The following is a 19031-nucleotide window of genomic DNA, read 5'->3' as shown; positions in this document are numbered from 1 at the left end:
TGCCAGGTCTTAGGGAGTAGAGTTGCAGGGGAAGATTAAACAGGTTAGGGCTTTATTCCTTGGAACACAGAAGAATAAGCAGAGATTTGATAGAGGTTTACAAAATTATGAGGTATATATACAGAAAAAATGCAAGTCAGCTCTTTCCTCTTAGATTAGGAGAGATAAATACGAGAGAACATGGCTTTAGGGTGAAAGGGGAAAGGCTCAGGGGAAATATTGAGGGAACCTATACTCGAGTGGTGTGAGTATAGAATGAGGGGCCATCTGACATGATAAATGCAGGCTCACTCGTTTTAAGAAAGAAATGGATAGATACATGGAGTGGTCTGGAGGGTTATGGACTGGGTGCAGGTCAATGGGACTAGCAGAATGTTTCACAGACTAGCACAGACTAGAAGGGTTGAATGGCCTGTTTTCTGTGCTGTAGTGTTCCATAGTTCTACTTTGAAGCACTAACATTGGAGTATAAAGATGAATGACAATACCAAAATAGGAACAGGGCAAGGCTATGTATCGAAGTAGAAATTACTGTGAGGCATGACTTCACCAGGAGCAAATGGGTATACAAGCAGAGGGATGATAGGTGAACATAATACAGGTGAAAGATTTCTGGATAACCTCAAATAAAAAGTCACAGAAACAAACAACAGCTAAACAAAGAGAAAGATACAATTCAACTCACTTACCTACATGTGAATTTTTAATGGTTAAAGTCCACAATTAAGCAAGTTCTCTTAAAATTTACTAATCCCATAAACGTAATATTTTCCACATTAAGGTAGCTTTTAAATTGGTTACATTCCAAAATTACAAATGATCAACGATTTGACTTGTACATCTATTGAAATACCAAGCCACCAACTTCACTCAATTTAAATGACTATTGTATACAATTGGACAATATTTTAAATAACTGAATAAACAATTTCTCAATCACATGCAGAGAAAAACAACTGTTATATAAACATATTAAGCTAGTTTCTAAATTAAGATTTTCAATTAACAAACTTTGCTGTGCACAAAAAGCAAAAAAAATCATAACCTCAAAACATGCATTAAAATTAGTGTAAATGGACCAAGTTCTTTTGAGCCAATCTAAAATTACACTAAAATTTATCATTGATAGGGACACAACGGTTCACATTAGAACTTCACAATAAATCACACTGGCAGATGAAAGTACTTCCAAAGCAAGAGAAACGGTACAATCATTGGAGATGCCCCCCCCCCCCAAAGGAAATTAACTTTTCTACACATCCACAATTCTGCAACTCAGAAGGTTTCACAGAAGAGAGAAATACATTTCCTTAAGCATCGGTTGCACACTGTTGATCAAAAGATCAATAGCCACAAAGTCATTCATTTTTTTAAAAATCCCAGACATAATGCAACTGTCTTCAGAAAAATCCAAATTCCAATATGCTTCAATGTTGTTATGCAAAAACAAATTCCAACAGTGCTTATATTATACACTAATTTGTTTAACATTAACAGAAGTCATCAGCTAATCAAACAAAAATTGCTTCAATGTTAGCAGAATCCAAATGTGCAAAATGGAATTATCAAAAGCTAGTACATGATTTTACACTGCAAAATTCTGAAGGGACCCTGATGATTAATAATGAACAAGAACTTCATTTTTTTCCTTTGAAAATTACATCCAATGCCAAAGTAGTTTTTTTTCCCGAAGATTGCATGAGGTAATTTTGAAACCCAACAGTTAAGGAACCTTCTTGTGCTAACAAGCGTCTACAAGAATAAATGTGCAGAGTAAATGGAGTTGCTACAATTCTGAAAGATCAATCAAGCTCCATTATCAGTTTTATTTCAAAAGAAAGGTGCAACAACAAATAAAAACTTATCCTGCTTCAAAAACATCTTGCAAGCAACACTGGATTTGAGTTACATAACATTTAAATAACAAAAAAAATCCACAGGGTGTGTCAGAAGTGCAATATTTTTGCAGTGTGGCATTTCTGAAAATTTCCCTTAGAGGAAAGCACTTGGATTTGCTCGTGGATCTTTCTGATTCCGGTATCTGTGTGTTAACCAAACTCCCAGTATCTGAAACAAATATACTTACAAGTTTTATAATTAGGTGGCATATATGAATAAATAATATGACGAATGCAACAAGACAATTATAATAGAGTAAATTTAACATCTAATGCATCCATTATCCACAGTTAACAGCCTCTCATGCGCTTCCAAATTTTTTTTTGGGGGGGGGGGCAGTATAAATCAAGCAAAATGTCACAGTGATGGCCAATATCCTCAAAGGTTTTCTGTCCTGAAATAAAATTATCTCCATTTAGTTTTGCCAAAAATATACAGCCGAATTTATATGAGCGAGTGTGCAATTTTTAAGATTTGCTTTCTCATTTTATGCCTTCAAGTCAAAATTATACTATAGAATCACACACGAGAAAGCCAACTTAATATTGAAGCTGAAAGAGTAAATGCCCATTGTTCTCCAGAAATGCAACAAACCAATAATAATCAACTTTGAGTCATCGTGCATGGCATACAAAAGCTTTTATAGGTTTTAAAATACCAAAAAATCTAGAAACATTACATGACTGCAATACTGAAATCAGCAGTATATCAAATGCTCAGATGATTTTGTAACAAATTGATTTAATGTTAGCATGTGTTAGTAATATGGAAGATATAAGTGAATTTCAAATTTTATCCATTGGAAATATATAAAATATTGCTTAATACAATGAAGAGCAAAAGTGATGTGTTTCAAGGTGCAACATCTTGATTCATTGGAAACAATGGCTAAAGTAGTTCCCATCTCAAATTCATTGGACCAATCACTTTTTCTCCCCACACTGGCTTGTTAACCACCTAACTACAAGCCTGATCTTACCTGGTGCAGGTTATTCAGCTCAGAAGCAGCAGGAAGGCTTCAGGCAGTGCTGAACTTTTCAGATTCTAAATGGAAAACCCTGCCCTCAGAAATTTCTTGACAGCAAGTTAAGCCATGTCTCCATTTTTGTCAGTTGTCAAAGCAACTGGATATTTGTACTTCCAACATTCAAAGACAAAATATTTAAAAAGTAAATTCTCAAATTAAAACATGTAAAAACTAATTTAAAACTTATCCTCTCTAATGACATTCCTCACCATTCCAATGAATGAATGAGTTGCAATACTAGAATTAAACTGGTTCAGGAACAGTGGGCAAATTTCTCAGCATCATTGTAGAAGATTATCATTCAAATTCAGTGTCCAAGTTTGGAGATAATTGTAAAATCCCTGACTCAATTTCAGAATTGTGTTTATGCAGAATCCCTACCATATGCAGAGAAGTGCTGTTCTTGTTATACAAGTTTCAGGTTGTTCAATAAATCCAATACATTCAATGTTATCCCTGTTAAAACCCCTCAAGCTTGCTTAATGAAGTAGCTCTTCCATAAATCATGAATATTTGTCAATAATCAATAAGCAAGCATCAACATAAACTTTGTTGATTTATAACCAGATTCATCAAAAACTTTCAAAGGCAACAAAGGGCATTTTATGAATACTTCTGGGTAATGTATTCTGAATATTAATTATTCCTTTAAAGTTCTGCATACAATTTGGAAATAATCCCACATAAAGAAACTGAATTAGACGTGCAGTATGAAAAATAAAACCCCATTTTTATTAAGAATGCATTACAACTGCTTCAGGTCTTTCTGAAATACTCTAATTGAGCTAATTCTTCAGTTAATTTCTTTTGAAAGGTTTTACTGACCTCGGTGAAGCTGAAGAAAAGACCTATACCACCAACAAATCTCAGTACTTCACCAGCATAGGTTCTTAGAATTGGTCCACATGGTTTACAGTTATTGACGCAAAGCTGCAAAGAGAGACAGATCATTCACCTTGTGATGTATGCATTTTAAATTAATTCGGAACAAGTCTTGTTGACATTGCAAAAGGTTTTCTCCCTTGGGGTACAAAAGTCCCAATATTTGGTGATATGGATGGGAAAGCCAGCAATTTCCATCTTCAAATACCCTTGAGGTGGTTGTGCCTTGACCCCTCAATGGCAGCCCATGTGATGGAAAAACTTCTTCAGTGATGCTCATTAGTGGCAATATTGAGGCTCAGCAATGAAGGAAAGGAAAAATAATTTCAAAGGTAACTTTATGTGGAATTGGGATAGGAAACTGCAAACTACAGAATTTATAAGTATTTTCCTGTTCCTTCACATCAACATCTGGACTTGTAGAAAACCAACATAACTACAATGAAAAGCAAGTGAATGTTCAGGGTGAAGAATTGGGTACAAAACAAGTGTCCCAAGTGGTTTCAAGCTCGAGTTTTAAAGCTGCATTCGTAGGACATTGAACAGTACTGTACAGGAACATGCCCTTTGGCCCACATGCCTGTACTGAACAGGATACCAAAAAAAAATCAAACGTGTTCATGTGTCTATCTAGATGCTTCTCAAATACAACAAATACTACTGTTTCTACCACCAACCCTGGCAGCCTGTTCCAAGCACTCTCCACTCTCTAAGCAAAATATTTTCCCCACACATCTCCCAGAAACTTCCTACCCCTCTCCTGAAACAGACCTCCTCTAGTGCATTGGTCACAGGTCTTCAGCCCAAATAGCACCCTTCTACTATGGGGCAGCCAATTTTATAGCCAGACTATCAACTCACCATGGACCCAATGCACATGCACCTTTTGAATCAATCTACCACAAGGATCCTCATCAAACGCCTCACCAAAGTTCATGAAAATTAATCCACTGCCCCATTCATATCAACCACCTTTGTCACCTCCTCAAAAGACTCAATCAAATTGGTAAGATGTGACATGCCCTTCAAAGCCATGTTGACCATCCTTAATCTGATCAGAACTTTCCAAATGTAATGACGTACCTTCAATCTTCTCTGGTTCACCAATCGTTTATTGGTCTTTTTCCAACTCCTCACATGCACTATCCTCATTATACTGGCCATCTCCTCTCTGCATTCTCAGACAGTGTGAAGGGTTCTGTTCCAAAACATTGACTATTTTTTTTTGCCCATTCATAATGCTTGACCACGAACAAATGGCTTTTTCCCACATTCCAGGATCTGCAGTTTCATATGCACACCATTGTAACAGTGACAAGTTTATGAAGTGCTGTGCTTTTTAGAAACTATATTAGGAACTATATTTCCACCCAGAGTAAAGCTGGCAAGGAGGAATCCTGAAGTAGCATTACAACAAAAGGATTTATTGGTCTTTGATATTGAGACCCATTTCTAAATTTTGTAATTTCTATCATTTTTGTTGTTCACCTGTGTGGCTCAAAGTAACTGGACTTTATGTTGAATTAATCTAGATTGAATATTCCAAAGAGTAATCTGCATTTTCCCCCCCATAGGACAGTTAAAAATGATCTAATTTCAAAGCATTTTGTGCACTTACTGCTTTGCAGGTTTCATTCACGACCATTTCATTAAATCCACAACAATTTAAATATCCCTCCACATCTCCTCTGGTTTCAACTGATTTGTTCCATCCTATTTCCAGAAAATGGTTCTAAAAAAGAAAAAGTTATTTTGCAGTTCAAATATTTGGCAAAAAAGTAGGTTGTACTTATAAGATATATTATTAATCTCTCACAGCATCCCTAAAAGATTCACAATATATGATAAAACATATATGCAGTGTCTCAATTTAATGTTGTGACCAAAAGACAATACCCATGTTCATTTGTTACAATACTAACAATGTTTTGAAACAATTTGGCCAGAAATAGGAAAGTAATATAAAATAGCCCAATTTACTTGTACAAACTTGGCTTCTAAATGCAATGGAGTTTTTTTTTTGAAGCATCATCTAACCAAGTTTAAAAGAATGGGTTAATAAAATTATGATTAAAATATATCTTAAAAGGGTTAAGATTGTGAGGTTTAGGTGTTCGATCACATTTCACAAAGAAATATCTCAAGTGTCATGCAGTAGACTTCATAACTCTAATTGGCTTTGTTGCAAAAATGGGAGAGTTTTACAAGTTAATGGATCCGCATGTTTGTACAGGGCCAGGCTCAAGAACTGAGAATCTTTTGTTATTAAGACTGGTGCCAGAAGTTTAAATTGCTGGTTGAAGGTTGGTGCTTTAAGAGGGGTCATGTGGTTTTGCACACAGAGAGAAAACATTCATTTTTGGGGGGGGAGGGGAAGGAGAGGAAGAAGAGTACGAGTGAGATTCAGCAACAGTTTGAGGTGAAGAATGCAAGTTCGCAGACCTGCAAGACCCCATTTCTAGACAGATTTTGAGTTTCAAGTTCAGCCTATACTAAATCTCTGTAGTCAATTACAGAGGCGGTCGCTGGTTATTGTGTTTTTTTGTGAAATAGGGTGTGTGTGGGGGGGTGGAGGGGGGGAAAAGAAAGAATAACTCTGTGGTAAGCTGGAAGAGGAGGTTACCTTTTGGAAAACCTGAGAGGGAGCAAATTTCTTCGGTAAGACATTTCAGTGGCTGATTGAAGGAAATCTGTTTGAATGTCCAACAAACATCTCTCTGAAACCAACAAAGACCTTCCTAAGCGGTAACAATTTAAGTTAAAGCAGCAGAGCCTGGTGAACATCATAAATTCGGTGCACAGTACGAAAGATTGCCTGATACCAGTGAATTTTGAGAAGTGAAAAGTGAATGATTGGACAGTGAAAAAGAACTTACCTGAACAAATAAACATTACAGACATGTGCGCTTATAATTAGAAGGGGGTTAAGTTAATAGTAATATTAAATATTGATATTATTATGTATCAAGAAAATAAACCAGTTTTGTTTAAGTCGCCATCGTCTTGTGTTGTTGCTGGTTTTTGAGTCTTTTGGGCTTGTAACAGAAGAAATTAAACAATAGATCAGGCATCACATGAACTATGCTGAAGAGAGACCAACTGCAAAAGAGAGTTTTTTTTAGCAGAGGTATTCCAAGAATCTAGAAGAGGTACATAATATGCAGCATAGGGTGTTCTATCAAAATAACAGTTGTCAAATTTCAGATTTATTGTCAGAATACATACACAATATCACATGCAACCCCGACATTCTTTTTCCTGCAGGCCAGACAGAATTTCTACATGTTGGTAGTACAAAATATTGTACTCAAGATAGAGACACACAGAAAAGAAACGTAAGATTGACTGTGCAATAAATTAAATAAATATTCAATAATAAATAATAGGCAAATAAAGTCCTTGCACGAGTCTCTGATTAAATTTGTTGATTAGAAGTCTGATGGTGAAGGAGTGCCAGCTGTTACTGGACCTGGTGGTGCAAGTCTTGTGGCACCCATGGCACAAGACTTTCCTGATGGCAGCAGCGGGAACAGAGCCTGTGCTTGGTGGAGTGGATCCTTGATGATTGTTTTTCCTCTCCGATGTGAACATTTCCTGTAGTTTTTTTTTGATGGTGGGGAGTTTTGCCTGTGATGTACTAGGATGTGTCCATCATGTCTTGCAGGGCTTTCTGCATAGAGATGTTGGTACTCCCATACCAGGCCACGATGCAGCCAGTCAGCATACTTTCCACGACACATCTGTAGAGGTTTGCCAAGATTTTCGATGTCATACTAAACCTCCACAAACTCTAGAGAAAGTAGAAATACTGACATGCTTTCTTCATGACTACATCATGTGTTGAGATCAGAAAGGTCCTCCTAGATAGTGTCTCTCAAGAATTTAAATTTACTCATCCTCTTCACCCCCGATCCTCCAATTATTAATCATATACCTCTGGTTTTCCCCTCTGAAGAACACAATCAGCTCTTTGGTTTTGGTGACATTGAATGTGATGTTGCTGTTAGTACATTATTCAGTCAAGTTTTCAATCTCCCCTCTGTATGCGGACTCATCATCCTTCTTTATACAATCTACTAGCATGCTATTATCAGCAAATTTGTAGATGGTGTTATTGTCGTACCAAGCTACACAGTCATAGGTGTAAAGCGAGTAGAACGAGGTCTATGATGGCAGTCCTGTGGTGCTCAAATACAGATTGTGGAGAAAATATTGTTACCAATCCTCACTGATTGTGGTCTGGAGGTGAGGAAATACAGGATCCAATTACATAGTGGGGTATTGGGCCCAGATTTTGAGGTTAGCAGATTAGTTTTGAGGGGATGCTGATGTTGTATGCCGAAATGTGGTCAATAAAGAGAATCCTGATGTATGCATCTTGGCTGCCTGTATGTCCCAGGGTTTTGTATCGAGCCAGAGACGGGACTGACTATAGACTTGTTGACGTGGTAGTCAATTTGGAACAGATTCACGTCACTGCTCAAACAGGAACCCATATGCTTCAACACCAGCCACAGCACTTCATCACTGCAGATGTGAGTGCAACTGTTTGAAGGTCATTTAGGCAGGTTACCACACTCTTCATGGGCATAGGTTCAATTGAGACTTGTTTGAAACATCCTATTAGAGTGAGGTGTTGAAGATATCCATGAAATACACTGAAAAGTTGGTCAGCCCAGACTTTCAGTATTCTGCTGGGTACTCCATCCAATTAGATGCTTTCTTTGGATTCCCTCTCCTGAAGTCAGTCTGTGCTGAAAATGACAGTTGAGGATCATTGAGGACATGATTGTGCACAGTGGTTCTTCCTTGATCTGGTGGTCAAATTGGGTGCAGAAGTCAATGAGTTCATCTGGGAATGAAGCTCTGGTGTCTCCTACTGCACTAGATTTGGTTTTGTGGCAGGTTATGTCATTTAGACCCTGCCACAGCTGTGGGATTTCCTTCTCATCCAGAATCTCTGCTTCACCCTGGAAACAGCTTTTGGTAAGTCTTAGCTGTTCCTTCTGAAGCATTCTGGATCTCTAGACTTAAATGCCTGTGATTTGGTTCTCAGCAAGTTCCAAATTTCAGTGTTCATCCAGGGATTCTGGTTGGGGAAAACCCTGAACTATTTGGTGGGGACCCACTTGTCCATAGCTGTTTTAGAAAAGTCTCTCGTGTAGTCATTCAGATCCTCTGCTGAGTTCTTGAACACTGCCCAAATCACAGACTCAAGGCATTCCTGCAACTGTTCTTCTGCCTCCCATGACTACCTTCTGTCTATCCTGATCTCTAAAGCCTCTCCTTTTAGGCTGTCTTCATGAAGGCAGAAGGAGCACAGCCAGGTGATCCAAAAATAGACCTTGGTGTAACATTGATCAAGTGTGCTGGGATCTCTGGTACAACAGGTTACTTGCTGGTGGTAATTGGGCTGATGGTCATTTTCTTCAGGAGGTGTGGTTAAAGTTACTGACTAAAATTTGTAATGTACCACCTGCAAAAGTGTATGCTGCTCCCATATTAACCTCATTAGACACTTCAGAACCCAGAGTGAACACAGGTCATGTTGACAGAGAGGGTGCCTAAATGTAACAGATGAAATCACCAAAATTTAATGTGTATACTGACTGTTCCTTGTAACTATTTCTCAGTCAACAACTTGTTGGGTTTGGAGTTACATACAAGCAGAGGACTGCAAATTTATTTTCCATGAATAACGTGAATGGATCATATCTGAACTTGCAAAATAAAGAATAAAGGATAAAGAAATTCCTCACCTGCTGATTCTCATTGAGTGCGAGGCTGGCACAGGAGATTGAGAACTGGACAACAAACACCAAGAACAGAATGACCATGTACTTATAGCTAGCAATCAAGGAAGAAATAATGTGTTTATCTTCTGATGCACATAGGACACATGTTACCAAACTATTCCTGATCTCTATAAAATCAAATAGCTTTCAAAATTTCTTCTTAAATGTGGAAAATCTTCCTTAAGATTTGGGTGTCACAGTCAGCATAGTGGTTGGTGCAACATTTTCAGTTTCAGAAAGGGATCATCAGGAAGGGTTGTGTGGCCTGATGGCGAAGGAAGAAGAGGTGTAATTCCATCTTCCCCCAGCTGGACTGATAAATACTTGAATTAAAGTACCTAAAAAGTCTGGAAAGTCTGCTCAGAAGTTGTCTGAATATTAAAAGACTACAATGGCTGCCAACACAAAGAAATCAAAAGTACAGACTCAGAAGAAACTTCCATTTAAGACTATGGAAGAAATGAGGTCTACTTACCAAATGGAATCCACGGAATCGACTGGATTGTTACCCAAGCAACAACATGTGTCAGCTCGGCTAAGTACTACCCCGGCGCCCTCGCAAGATAGCGCTAGGTTTCCAATTTTTTCCCCTTACCATGATCAGCGCGCCTGACATCATCTGAGTCGGCCCCGAAGCGCGACACTGCTATGGGTCCCGGCGACATAGAGGCTTGAGGGAGCATGTCGGAAGACACACATGAGCGGACCTCAACGCTACCGGGCATGCACAGTGCATCAAGGTATGGGCTGTTGGAGAAGTTAGTCAGCAGCGCTCTGAACAGCAGGTCTGGTTCTGCAGGTGTGCGGACCAGAAGTAAAGTTACAAGAATAATTGAATTAAAAGAACAACAGACTAAAGCCTTTGCTCAAACTGAAAAAAAACAGAAGAAGAAATATTGACTACTGATGAAGGGAAAGACGGTAGGCCTCATGGTGAATCCAGTGATACTACTTTTGATGCTGTCTTTACAATTTTGGAATCTATAGCTCATCAAATGGGTAATATGTTAACACAAATGTCTATTCAGATTGGCCATGGATTTATGAATATGACTGAAAAAATGAATAGTATTTGTGAAGAGGTTTCTTCTGTTAAGAAAGATATTTCTGTTGTTAAAGCTGATGTTAATAGGTGCCTGAATATAGTGGACATAGTTCAAGATGACTTTAAAAAGATGGAAGGTGCCTTTCAAGTTTGTAAAGAACAAGTGGATCGAAATAAAGAAAAAAATAGAAAAAGTGGAAGATTATTTTGTTGGATTGGAAATTCAGAAGGATTATTGAAGAAAATAAATTGTTAGGAAAATCAAAGTCGTCAGAATAATGTTAAAATAGTGGGAATTCCTGAAAGAATTGAAGGTTTGGATCCAATAAAGTTTTTTTTTAAATGGATCCCCGAAGCATTGGGATTGGAATTTTTTCCATAAGGTTTGGAACTGGATAGAGCACATAGGGCTCTACGAAGGAAACCAACTTCCAAGAGCTGTTTTGATTCATTGTCTACGTTACCAAGATAGGGAAACCATATTGAGAGTTGCAGTTCAAAATGCACGAAGATTTTAATCCCCGTTGATGGTTCAAAGAAACAAAGTTTTCTTCTATCGAGATTTAAGTCAAGAAATTATTAAAAGGCATAAAGAATTTAATTTGGCTAAGGAAGTGCTTTGGAAGAAGGGGTATAAATATTCTTTAAGATACCCAGCAGTTTTGAAGATCTTTTATGGGAACTTCCAATCACAGTTCTTTGAGAGTGATCATAATGTTCTAATTTTTGCTAATTCTTTACCATACAGGACCACTGAAAGGCACTCTTCACCTAAGAGGAAGATATCTGGTAAGAATGGAAATGGGAATGGGAAGGCATCTCCGACTAATATATCAAAAAATTTGATTGATATTAATGATCCAGAACAAGTTTTGGGATTAAAATCATTAGGATTGTGAGCTGATTAAGACTTAAAATTTTGTAAGTCCAGTTGAGGGGGGGAATGGAGCTCGCTGAAGGTTCAAAAGTCATCTGCCACTAGTGGGAGGGATTTTATTTCTTTCCACACCCAGTTAAGTGGAGAGTTACTACTTTTGTAGTATTATATAATTAACTTTTTTTTAGTGCTAGTTTTACTTTGTTGAAGAGGGTTTGATTGATTTTTTAGTTTAGGTTATATGACAAGGGGAGCTTTGAATTTTATTATCAGTGAAGGGTAGGGTCTTTTTCTTTTTGCTGTGATTTTAGAAGGAAAAGAAAAAGGGGATTCTAATTTGTTTTTACTTTATTTTGATAACAATGTCTAATTTTGCGACATTTAATGTGCAGGGTTTAAATAACCCAATTGAATGAAAACGAGTTTTAGCTTATATAAAAAAAAGATGAAAATTGATATTGCTTTTCTACAGGAAACTCATTTAACTGAAAGAGAACATATGAAATTGAAGAGGGATTGGGTTGGTCATGTACTTTCATCTTCCTTTAATTTGAAAGCGAGAGGAGTGGCAATTCTGATCCATATGAAGATACCATTTGAACTTGAATCCTTAGTGGAATCTGCTGGTCAAATTTTAATGATTAATTGTAAGCTTTTTGCTGAACCACGGTCCTCGTTGAATGTGTATGCTCCTAACATTGACGAGGAACAATTCATGTCTGAAGCTTTTCTAACTTTAAGTCAAGCTAAAGAAAATATTTTGATCAGAGGAGATTTTAATTGTGTATTAGATCCATTATTCAGCCTGGAAGTCAGCCTGAAGAAAACTGAGGTCCTCCATCAGCCAGCTCCCCACCATGACAACCAGCCCCCCCACATCTCCATCGGGCACACAAAACTCAAAACGGTCAACCAGTTTACCTATCTCGGCTGCACCATTTCATCAGATGCAAGGATCGACAATGAGATAGACAACAGACTCGCCAAGGCAAATAGCGCCTTTGGAAGACTACACAAAAGAGTCTGGAAAAACAACCAACTGAAAAACCTCACAAAGATAAGCGTATACAGAGCCGTTGTCATACCCACACTCCTGTTCGGCTCCGAATCATGGGTCCTCTACCGGCACCACCTACGGCTCCTAGAACGCTTCCACCAGCGTTGTCTCCGCTCCATCCTCAACATCCATTGGAGCGCTTACACCCCTAACGTCGAAGTACTCGAGATGGCAGAGGCCGACAGCATCGAGTCCACGCTGCTGAAGATCCAGCTGCGCTGGATGGGTCACGTCTCCAGAATGGAGGACCATCGCCTTCCCAAGATCGTGTTATATGGCGAGCTCTCCACTGGCCACCGTGACAGAGGTGCACCAAAGAAAAGGTACAAGGACTACCTAAAGAAATCTCTTGGTGCCTGCCACATTGACCACCGCCAGTGGGCTGATAACGCCTCAAACCGTGCATCTTGGCGGCTCACAGTTTGGCGGGCAGCAACCTCCTTTGAAGAAGACTGCAGAGCCCACCTCACTGACAAAAGGCAAAGGAGGAAAAACCCAACACCCAACCCCAACCAACCAATTTTCCCTTGCAACCGCTGCAATCGTGTCTGCCTGTCCCGCATCGGACTTGTCAGCCACAAACGAGCCTGCAGCTGACGTGGACTTTTTACCCCCTCCATAAATCTTCGTCCGCGAAGCCAAGCCAAAGAAAGAAAGAGATCCATTATTAGATAAATCTCCAAAAATTGTGAAAAAAATCAAAGGCATTGATTCAATTGATGAAAGATTTAAATTTGATACAAGTTTGGAGAAGATTATTAACTCCTTTTCAAGAATTGACTTTTTTTTTTAATATAAAGTATCTGCACATTTACAACGACGTTTTATTCAAGCTGAATATAAGAGTAGAATAATTTCTGACCATTCATTGTTATTTATTTCTTGTGTTGGACTGGAAGTTAGTCAATGAACTTTTCATTGGAGGTTTCATCCAAAGTTACTGAAAAAAATGGAATTTGTTAAATATATTAAAGATCAAATTGCCTCTTTTTTAGATCTGAATAGGAATACAGTTCCAAGTAATTTTACTTTATGGGATGCTTTGAAGGCATTTTTATGTGGTCAAATTATTAATGATGCAACAAAGGAAAAGAAGTTGTTTTTGGCAGAGAAATATTTATGAACTATGTCCACAAATATCTCTATCTTTGGAGAAACAGAGAGCTGATTTGGAAAAAGAATTTCAGAGGAATTGTACGGAAGATAATAAGGCAGTATTGACTAAACTGAAGATATGATACAATACATTACAAACATATCAGTTTAAATGTCTGATTCAAAGATCTAAACAGCGCTATTATGAGTTAGGGGGATAGAGCCCATAAAGTGTTGGCCTGGCAATTGAAAACAGAACAGGTATCAAGAACTATTAATGTTGTGAGGAAAGATAATTCAGTTACTTTTAAACCTCAGGAAATCAATGACCAATTTTTATCATTTTATCAGAAATTATATACCTCTGAGGGAGTTTGAGACGATGGATTGATTGAATCTTTTTTGTCAGAATTAAATTTGCAAATAATATGGGAAGACGATGTGAGGAAATTAGATTCTCCTTTTACAGATTTAGAAATTAAGGATGTTATTCAACAAATGCCCAATGGGAAATCTCCAGGAGATGATGGGTTCACTGTTGAATTTTATAAAGTTTTTTTTATGAGGATTTGTCTTCTTTATTTATGGACGTTCTTCATCAGGTAACTCAAGAACAAAGCCTACCAAATTTGTGTTTTTAAGTGCATAATAAGTTATACCAAAAAGAGAGAGATCCTTTGAAAGTAGCTTCATATTGACCAATTTCTTAATTGAATGTTGATTATAAATAGCGAAATTATTGGCTAATAGACTTGCGAAGTATCTACCACATCTGGTACATGCTGATCAGGCTGGTTTTATTAAAAATAGGTATGCTTCTGATAATATTCTTAGAGCGATTTCATTGATCAACGCATCATGACAGTGACCCGACCGACCAATGGTAGTTGCATTAGATGCTGAGAAAGCTTTTGATAGGGTCGAATGGAATTTTTCATTTAAAGTGTCAAGAGAAATATAAATTTGGATCCTTTTTTATTGGTTGGGTGAAAGCATTATATAAAAACCCTGTAGCTAGGGTGAAGACGAATGGTCAAACCTCTTCCTTCTTCAAATTATCACTCTCTATGCGTCAAGGTTGCCCTTTATCGCCAACTCTATTTGTGTTGGCCATTGAACCTTTAGCTCAAGCTATTAGACAGAATGAAAATATTAGAGGTATAAATTTAACAGATGAGGAATAGAAGATTAATTTATTTGCAGATGATGTTTTGATATACTAATCCAGAACAATCTTTAATTTCCATACTTGTAAGAATGTTTGGAACGATATGGTCAACTATCAGGTTATAAAGTGAATTGGAATAAAAGTGAAATACTACCAATCTCTGAAGGAAATTATGACTAGTATTGACAAATTACTAAACTTCGATGGACTGACAAAATTAAGTATTTAGGGATAATGATTGAGGTTAAGATTCAATCACTGTATAACTTAAATTACGTACCGTTATTGAGAAAGATTAAAGCTGATTTGATTAAATGGAAAAATTTACATTTGTCTTTAATAGGTCGAGTAAACTGTATGAAGATGAATATTTTTCCACGAATTCAATATCTTTTTCAATCTATTCCTTGTCCCTTGTCAAAAATTTTTTTTCCAAGATTTAAATAAAACAGTTTGAGAATTTTTATGCAAGGGAAAATTAGCAAGAGTAGTGATGCATAAATTGACTTGGAAGTATGCTTTGGGAGGTTTACAATTACCTCATTTTCAAAATGATTATGAGGCAGTTCAATTAAGATTTATTAATCGTAAGTTAGACGCTCCTAGTTGGGCCAAGGTAGAACTGGCTGCTATATCGAAACTTGTCCACATCATTTTGTATTTAAATGGAATTCTGTTTTGTTACAAAAATATGATGTACTGGTTTTGAAGCATTTATTAGGGATTTGGAATAAAAGGAATTTATGAATAGGTTCCAAGAGTAAAATATCAGTTCAGACTCCATTATATCAAGTTAATTGCCTTTACTTGGAATAATAGATTTTTAAGAAATTGGCAAAGTAAAGGAATAAAATTATTGCAGGATTGTTTTGAAGAAGGTGAATTTTTATCACTTAATCAACTTAGAAAGAAATTTGGAATTTCAGAGAATTCTTTGTTTGTTTATTATCAAATTAGAGCGTTAGTAAAAGAGCATTTTGGAAGAAAAATGAAAATTCTTAAGTTGACGAAATTTGAGTCTATGATTTTTCATTTTTCGGATAAGGGCTTTATTTCAGAGATGTATATTTTGTTACAAGACACTATGGAAAAAATAAACTTAGATAAATCTAGGATTAAATGGGAAAATTATTTATTTTGTGATATTGATCAGGTTGACTGGGAAAGGACGTATTTGGAAGGTGTGAGTAAATTAATTAATGTAAGATACAGTATGATTAATTATAATTTTTTGCATCAATTATATCTAACCCCTGAGAAATTGAGGAAATATGGATTTAGTAATTCAGAATTGTGTTTTAGAAGTGAACTATGTGTTGGAACTTTTTTTATATTCGGTCTGACTTTGTGATGAAGTTCAATCATTCTGGTATAAAATTAGGGATTTTCTTTACAATTTTTTTAAAATTCAATTCTAATGAGATCCAAAAAAAATTTTGTTGAGTTACACTGTTCCATTTTTTGACTTGGGGTTGGATAAGTTTCAGATAGCCTTTTTGCATTTAGCATTGATGGTGGCACGTAAATGTATTGCAATTTCTTGGAAAGATGAAGTTGAGATAAATATAAATCGTTGGCATAATGAGTTGAGGTCCTGTATTTACATGGAAAAAAATAACTTACAATTTACATGATAATTATGATTTTTTTTAGTTAAGATGTGGTTGCCTCATTTGAGCTGTACGAATTTAGTAATATCTTAATATCTTTTGCTCCCCTTGTGGGGTCTGTGGAGGGAGGGGGGAAGGGTGGGATAGTTGTAATTTTATTTTTAATGTTTATGTATGGATTTTGTTTGTTGAGGGAGGGGGTAGGTGTAGTTTTAGTTTTAATTTTTATGTAATGGATTTTGTAAAGTTTTTTGTTTGTTTGAAAATTTTTAAATAAAGTTTTTAAAAAAAGGAGGGGGGGAAAGGATGTTGAAGACACAGCACAGGTTGGGGCTAGGGTGAGGCACAGGCTTTTGTTGGTGGGGTCATGGTGTAAAGGACAGCATGAGGTGTCAGAAAGTTTCTGCCCCGCCTATGGAAGGCAAAATGTCAGAATGAATAAGCACAGAGGTCACAAATTGGATTTTCAGGGTGAATTAAGGAAATAATTTGTAAATGGAAAAATACTGAAAGATGTTCAGGAACAGAGGGATCTTGTGAGTTCATGCAGACAATGTTCAAAAGATAGAATGATTATGAAGGCATACAAAATATGCTGCTTTTAGCTGGGGGCGCAATATCCAATAGTAGAGTGCTAATGAGCACAATAGAGAATTCAACACTACAAGGGATGTAGTAAACTGTAGATATGACAGACCACAAATGCTAAAATTTAGAGCAAAACAATCTAACGGAGGAATTAGATTGGTCAAGCAGCATCAGTGAGAGATGAAGGTTTCCAGCCCAAAGCGTTGACCATTTTTCTTTTCCCACTGATGCTGCCTGACTCACTAGTTCCCTTCGCAGACTTTTTAAAAGAAAATATACGCTTGTGCGAGCAGCTGTCAGGGACAAAGATGATTCATAAGGATTACACCTGGATAGAAAAATAATAATTGAGGACAGACTTAAGCAGAGAATTCTTTTTTTCATTTAGAAGGAAGACTGAAGAGGTTAATTTGAGGCACGATTTTTTTTAAAAGCCCAGTCACAGTTAACTGGAAAGTTTTTTTTTAAAAAGCCCCTTTTCCACAGGAACCTCGTCCCAAGAATTGACGAGCAATTTACTGGTTAAGGGTCCCATTCAGACATCAAATGACATAAAGTTACACTGGGGATTGATGGCCTCGACCCCTACTCACATCCTCAGCATCAGCTGACACTGGCATGCCGATTAAGCCAGTGGAAAAAGGACAAGTTGCACCCCCAGACTATTGCTGAAGGAAGACTTTCCTATCACAGAGATGACTTGTGGTCAGTGTGGAAAGCAGTTTGTGTCCGGGTTAAAAGTGGCCCAGTAGAAACAGCAAAAATTGCTTCTTTAACCGGGACACAGCATGGCCAATTAACAGGGATGCCAGCAGAAAAAGGGCTTTTGGTAGATGACACAACAGCACTCAAAACAAGGAGAGCTTATTAAAAACACTTTTCTTCCAAATAATAGTGAATGATAAATTAGGCCTACTTCTGCATCTATTTCCTATGTTAGAAATATTTTTTGAAGCAGATATTACACACAGGAAAATAGAGCTCAGGAACACGTGCCCAGAAAATGTTCAGGGCCAGAAATATGCTCATCAAAAAAAAAAAATCCGTGAAGTATGTGCGTAATTTTCATTGCCACACCAGCCACAAGTATTTATGATGATGCCCAATTTTGTGAAATTGGATGGAATACTACAAACACAAGCAGACTTTAATCTTAGCTGGAGATCTGAATTCCTATTTAAAATAGGAAAATCCAGTATCTGGCCTGCTCTGCCCCTCAATGGACCAATATTTTTCCTTTTATCTCTTGAATTTTGTACACAAGCATCAAAAACACTGGCACTTTACTGAATAATACAAGTAGAAATGTGCATTATACCCACAAATTGTTAAAATCTATTTTGAAACAGTTTAAACTAAATTCTTAGTAAATATTCTGTTCAAAAAGGATACAAAAAACAGTAGCACTTGATGATGTTTAATTGCTCCCAGCAGTCCAATCAAAGCAATAAGGAAGAGAAAGATTCCCACACCAATCACTCCAGCAACGACAGAGAAGCTTGTAACAAGTCCAAAGGTCTTGCCCCATGCTGCAATTCCAATCAGTAACAGACTGACCAACTGTGAAAATACAAGACATAAATTTAGCATTAGTCACCATCTTATAGTTATGGTTAAGCAATACACTGAAATCTTAACACTCAGAACCAGATATGGATCACAAAATGCAGTTCTTTCTATCAGTCATATCCAAAATTCCTTTTTCATGAACTCTCATTTACTCCAAATTTACTAATGTCCTGCCTTAAACCAGTACTGAATGTGTGATGGAATATTTGGGAATGTTTTTTGGAGATAAATTAGTAAAATTAGAGTGGGTTACATGCACAAACTTTAAAACAGGTCTCATTTGAAATACTGAAGAATTCATGTTCAGTAACTTTACACAAACTATGGAGAATGCTGTGCACATTTCACAAGTAGGAGGTTATTGTTTACCTAAAACAACAGATGGAGCAGAAGACTAACTCCTATTGTTTGCTGGAGGT

At 37.0% G+C, this 19031-nt stretch overlaps 1 protein-coding gene across 2 annotated transcripts in view; it reads right to left on the bottom strand.

Annotated features, from left to right (window-relative positions):
• Positions 1-681: 681 nt before the first annotated feature.
• The window catches only part of tspan13a (tetraspanin 13a), a 71072-nt gene continuing 52722 nt past the window's right edge, over positions 682-19031 (bottom strand). For both annotated transcript variants that reach the window (XM_069913790.1, XM_069913789.1), the window contains exons 2-6: positions 18436-18603; positions 9568-9648; positions 5427-5540; positions 3752-3856; positions 682-2067 (exon numbers count right to left, since the gene is read on the bottom strand). In XM_069913790.1, coding sequence (XP_069769891.1) covers positions 1993-2067; positions 3752-3856; positions 5427-5540; positions 9568-9648; positions 18436-18603 — 543 coding nt within the window. In that variant the 3' untranslated portion in view covers positions 682-1992. The remainder of the gene's footprint in view (positions 2068-3751; positions 3857-5426; positions 5541-9567; positions 9649-18435; positions 18604-19031) is intronic.

Source organism: Narcine bancroftii, chromosome 1 (assembly GCF_036971445.1).
Source record: "Narcine bancroftii isolate sNarBan1 chromosome 1, sNarBan1.hap1, whole genome shotgun sequence".
NCBI lineage: Eukaryota > Metazoa > Chordata > Chondrichthyes > Torpediniformes > Narcinidae > Narcine > Narcine bancroftii.
Note: the sequence above shows the minus strand (reverse complement) of the source record. Positions and strands in the feature narration are given on the sequence as shown.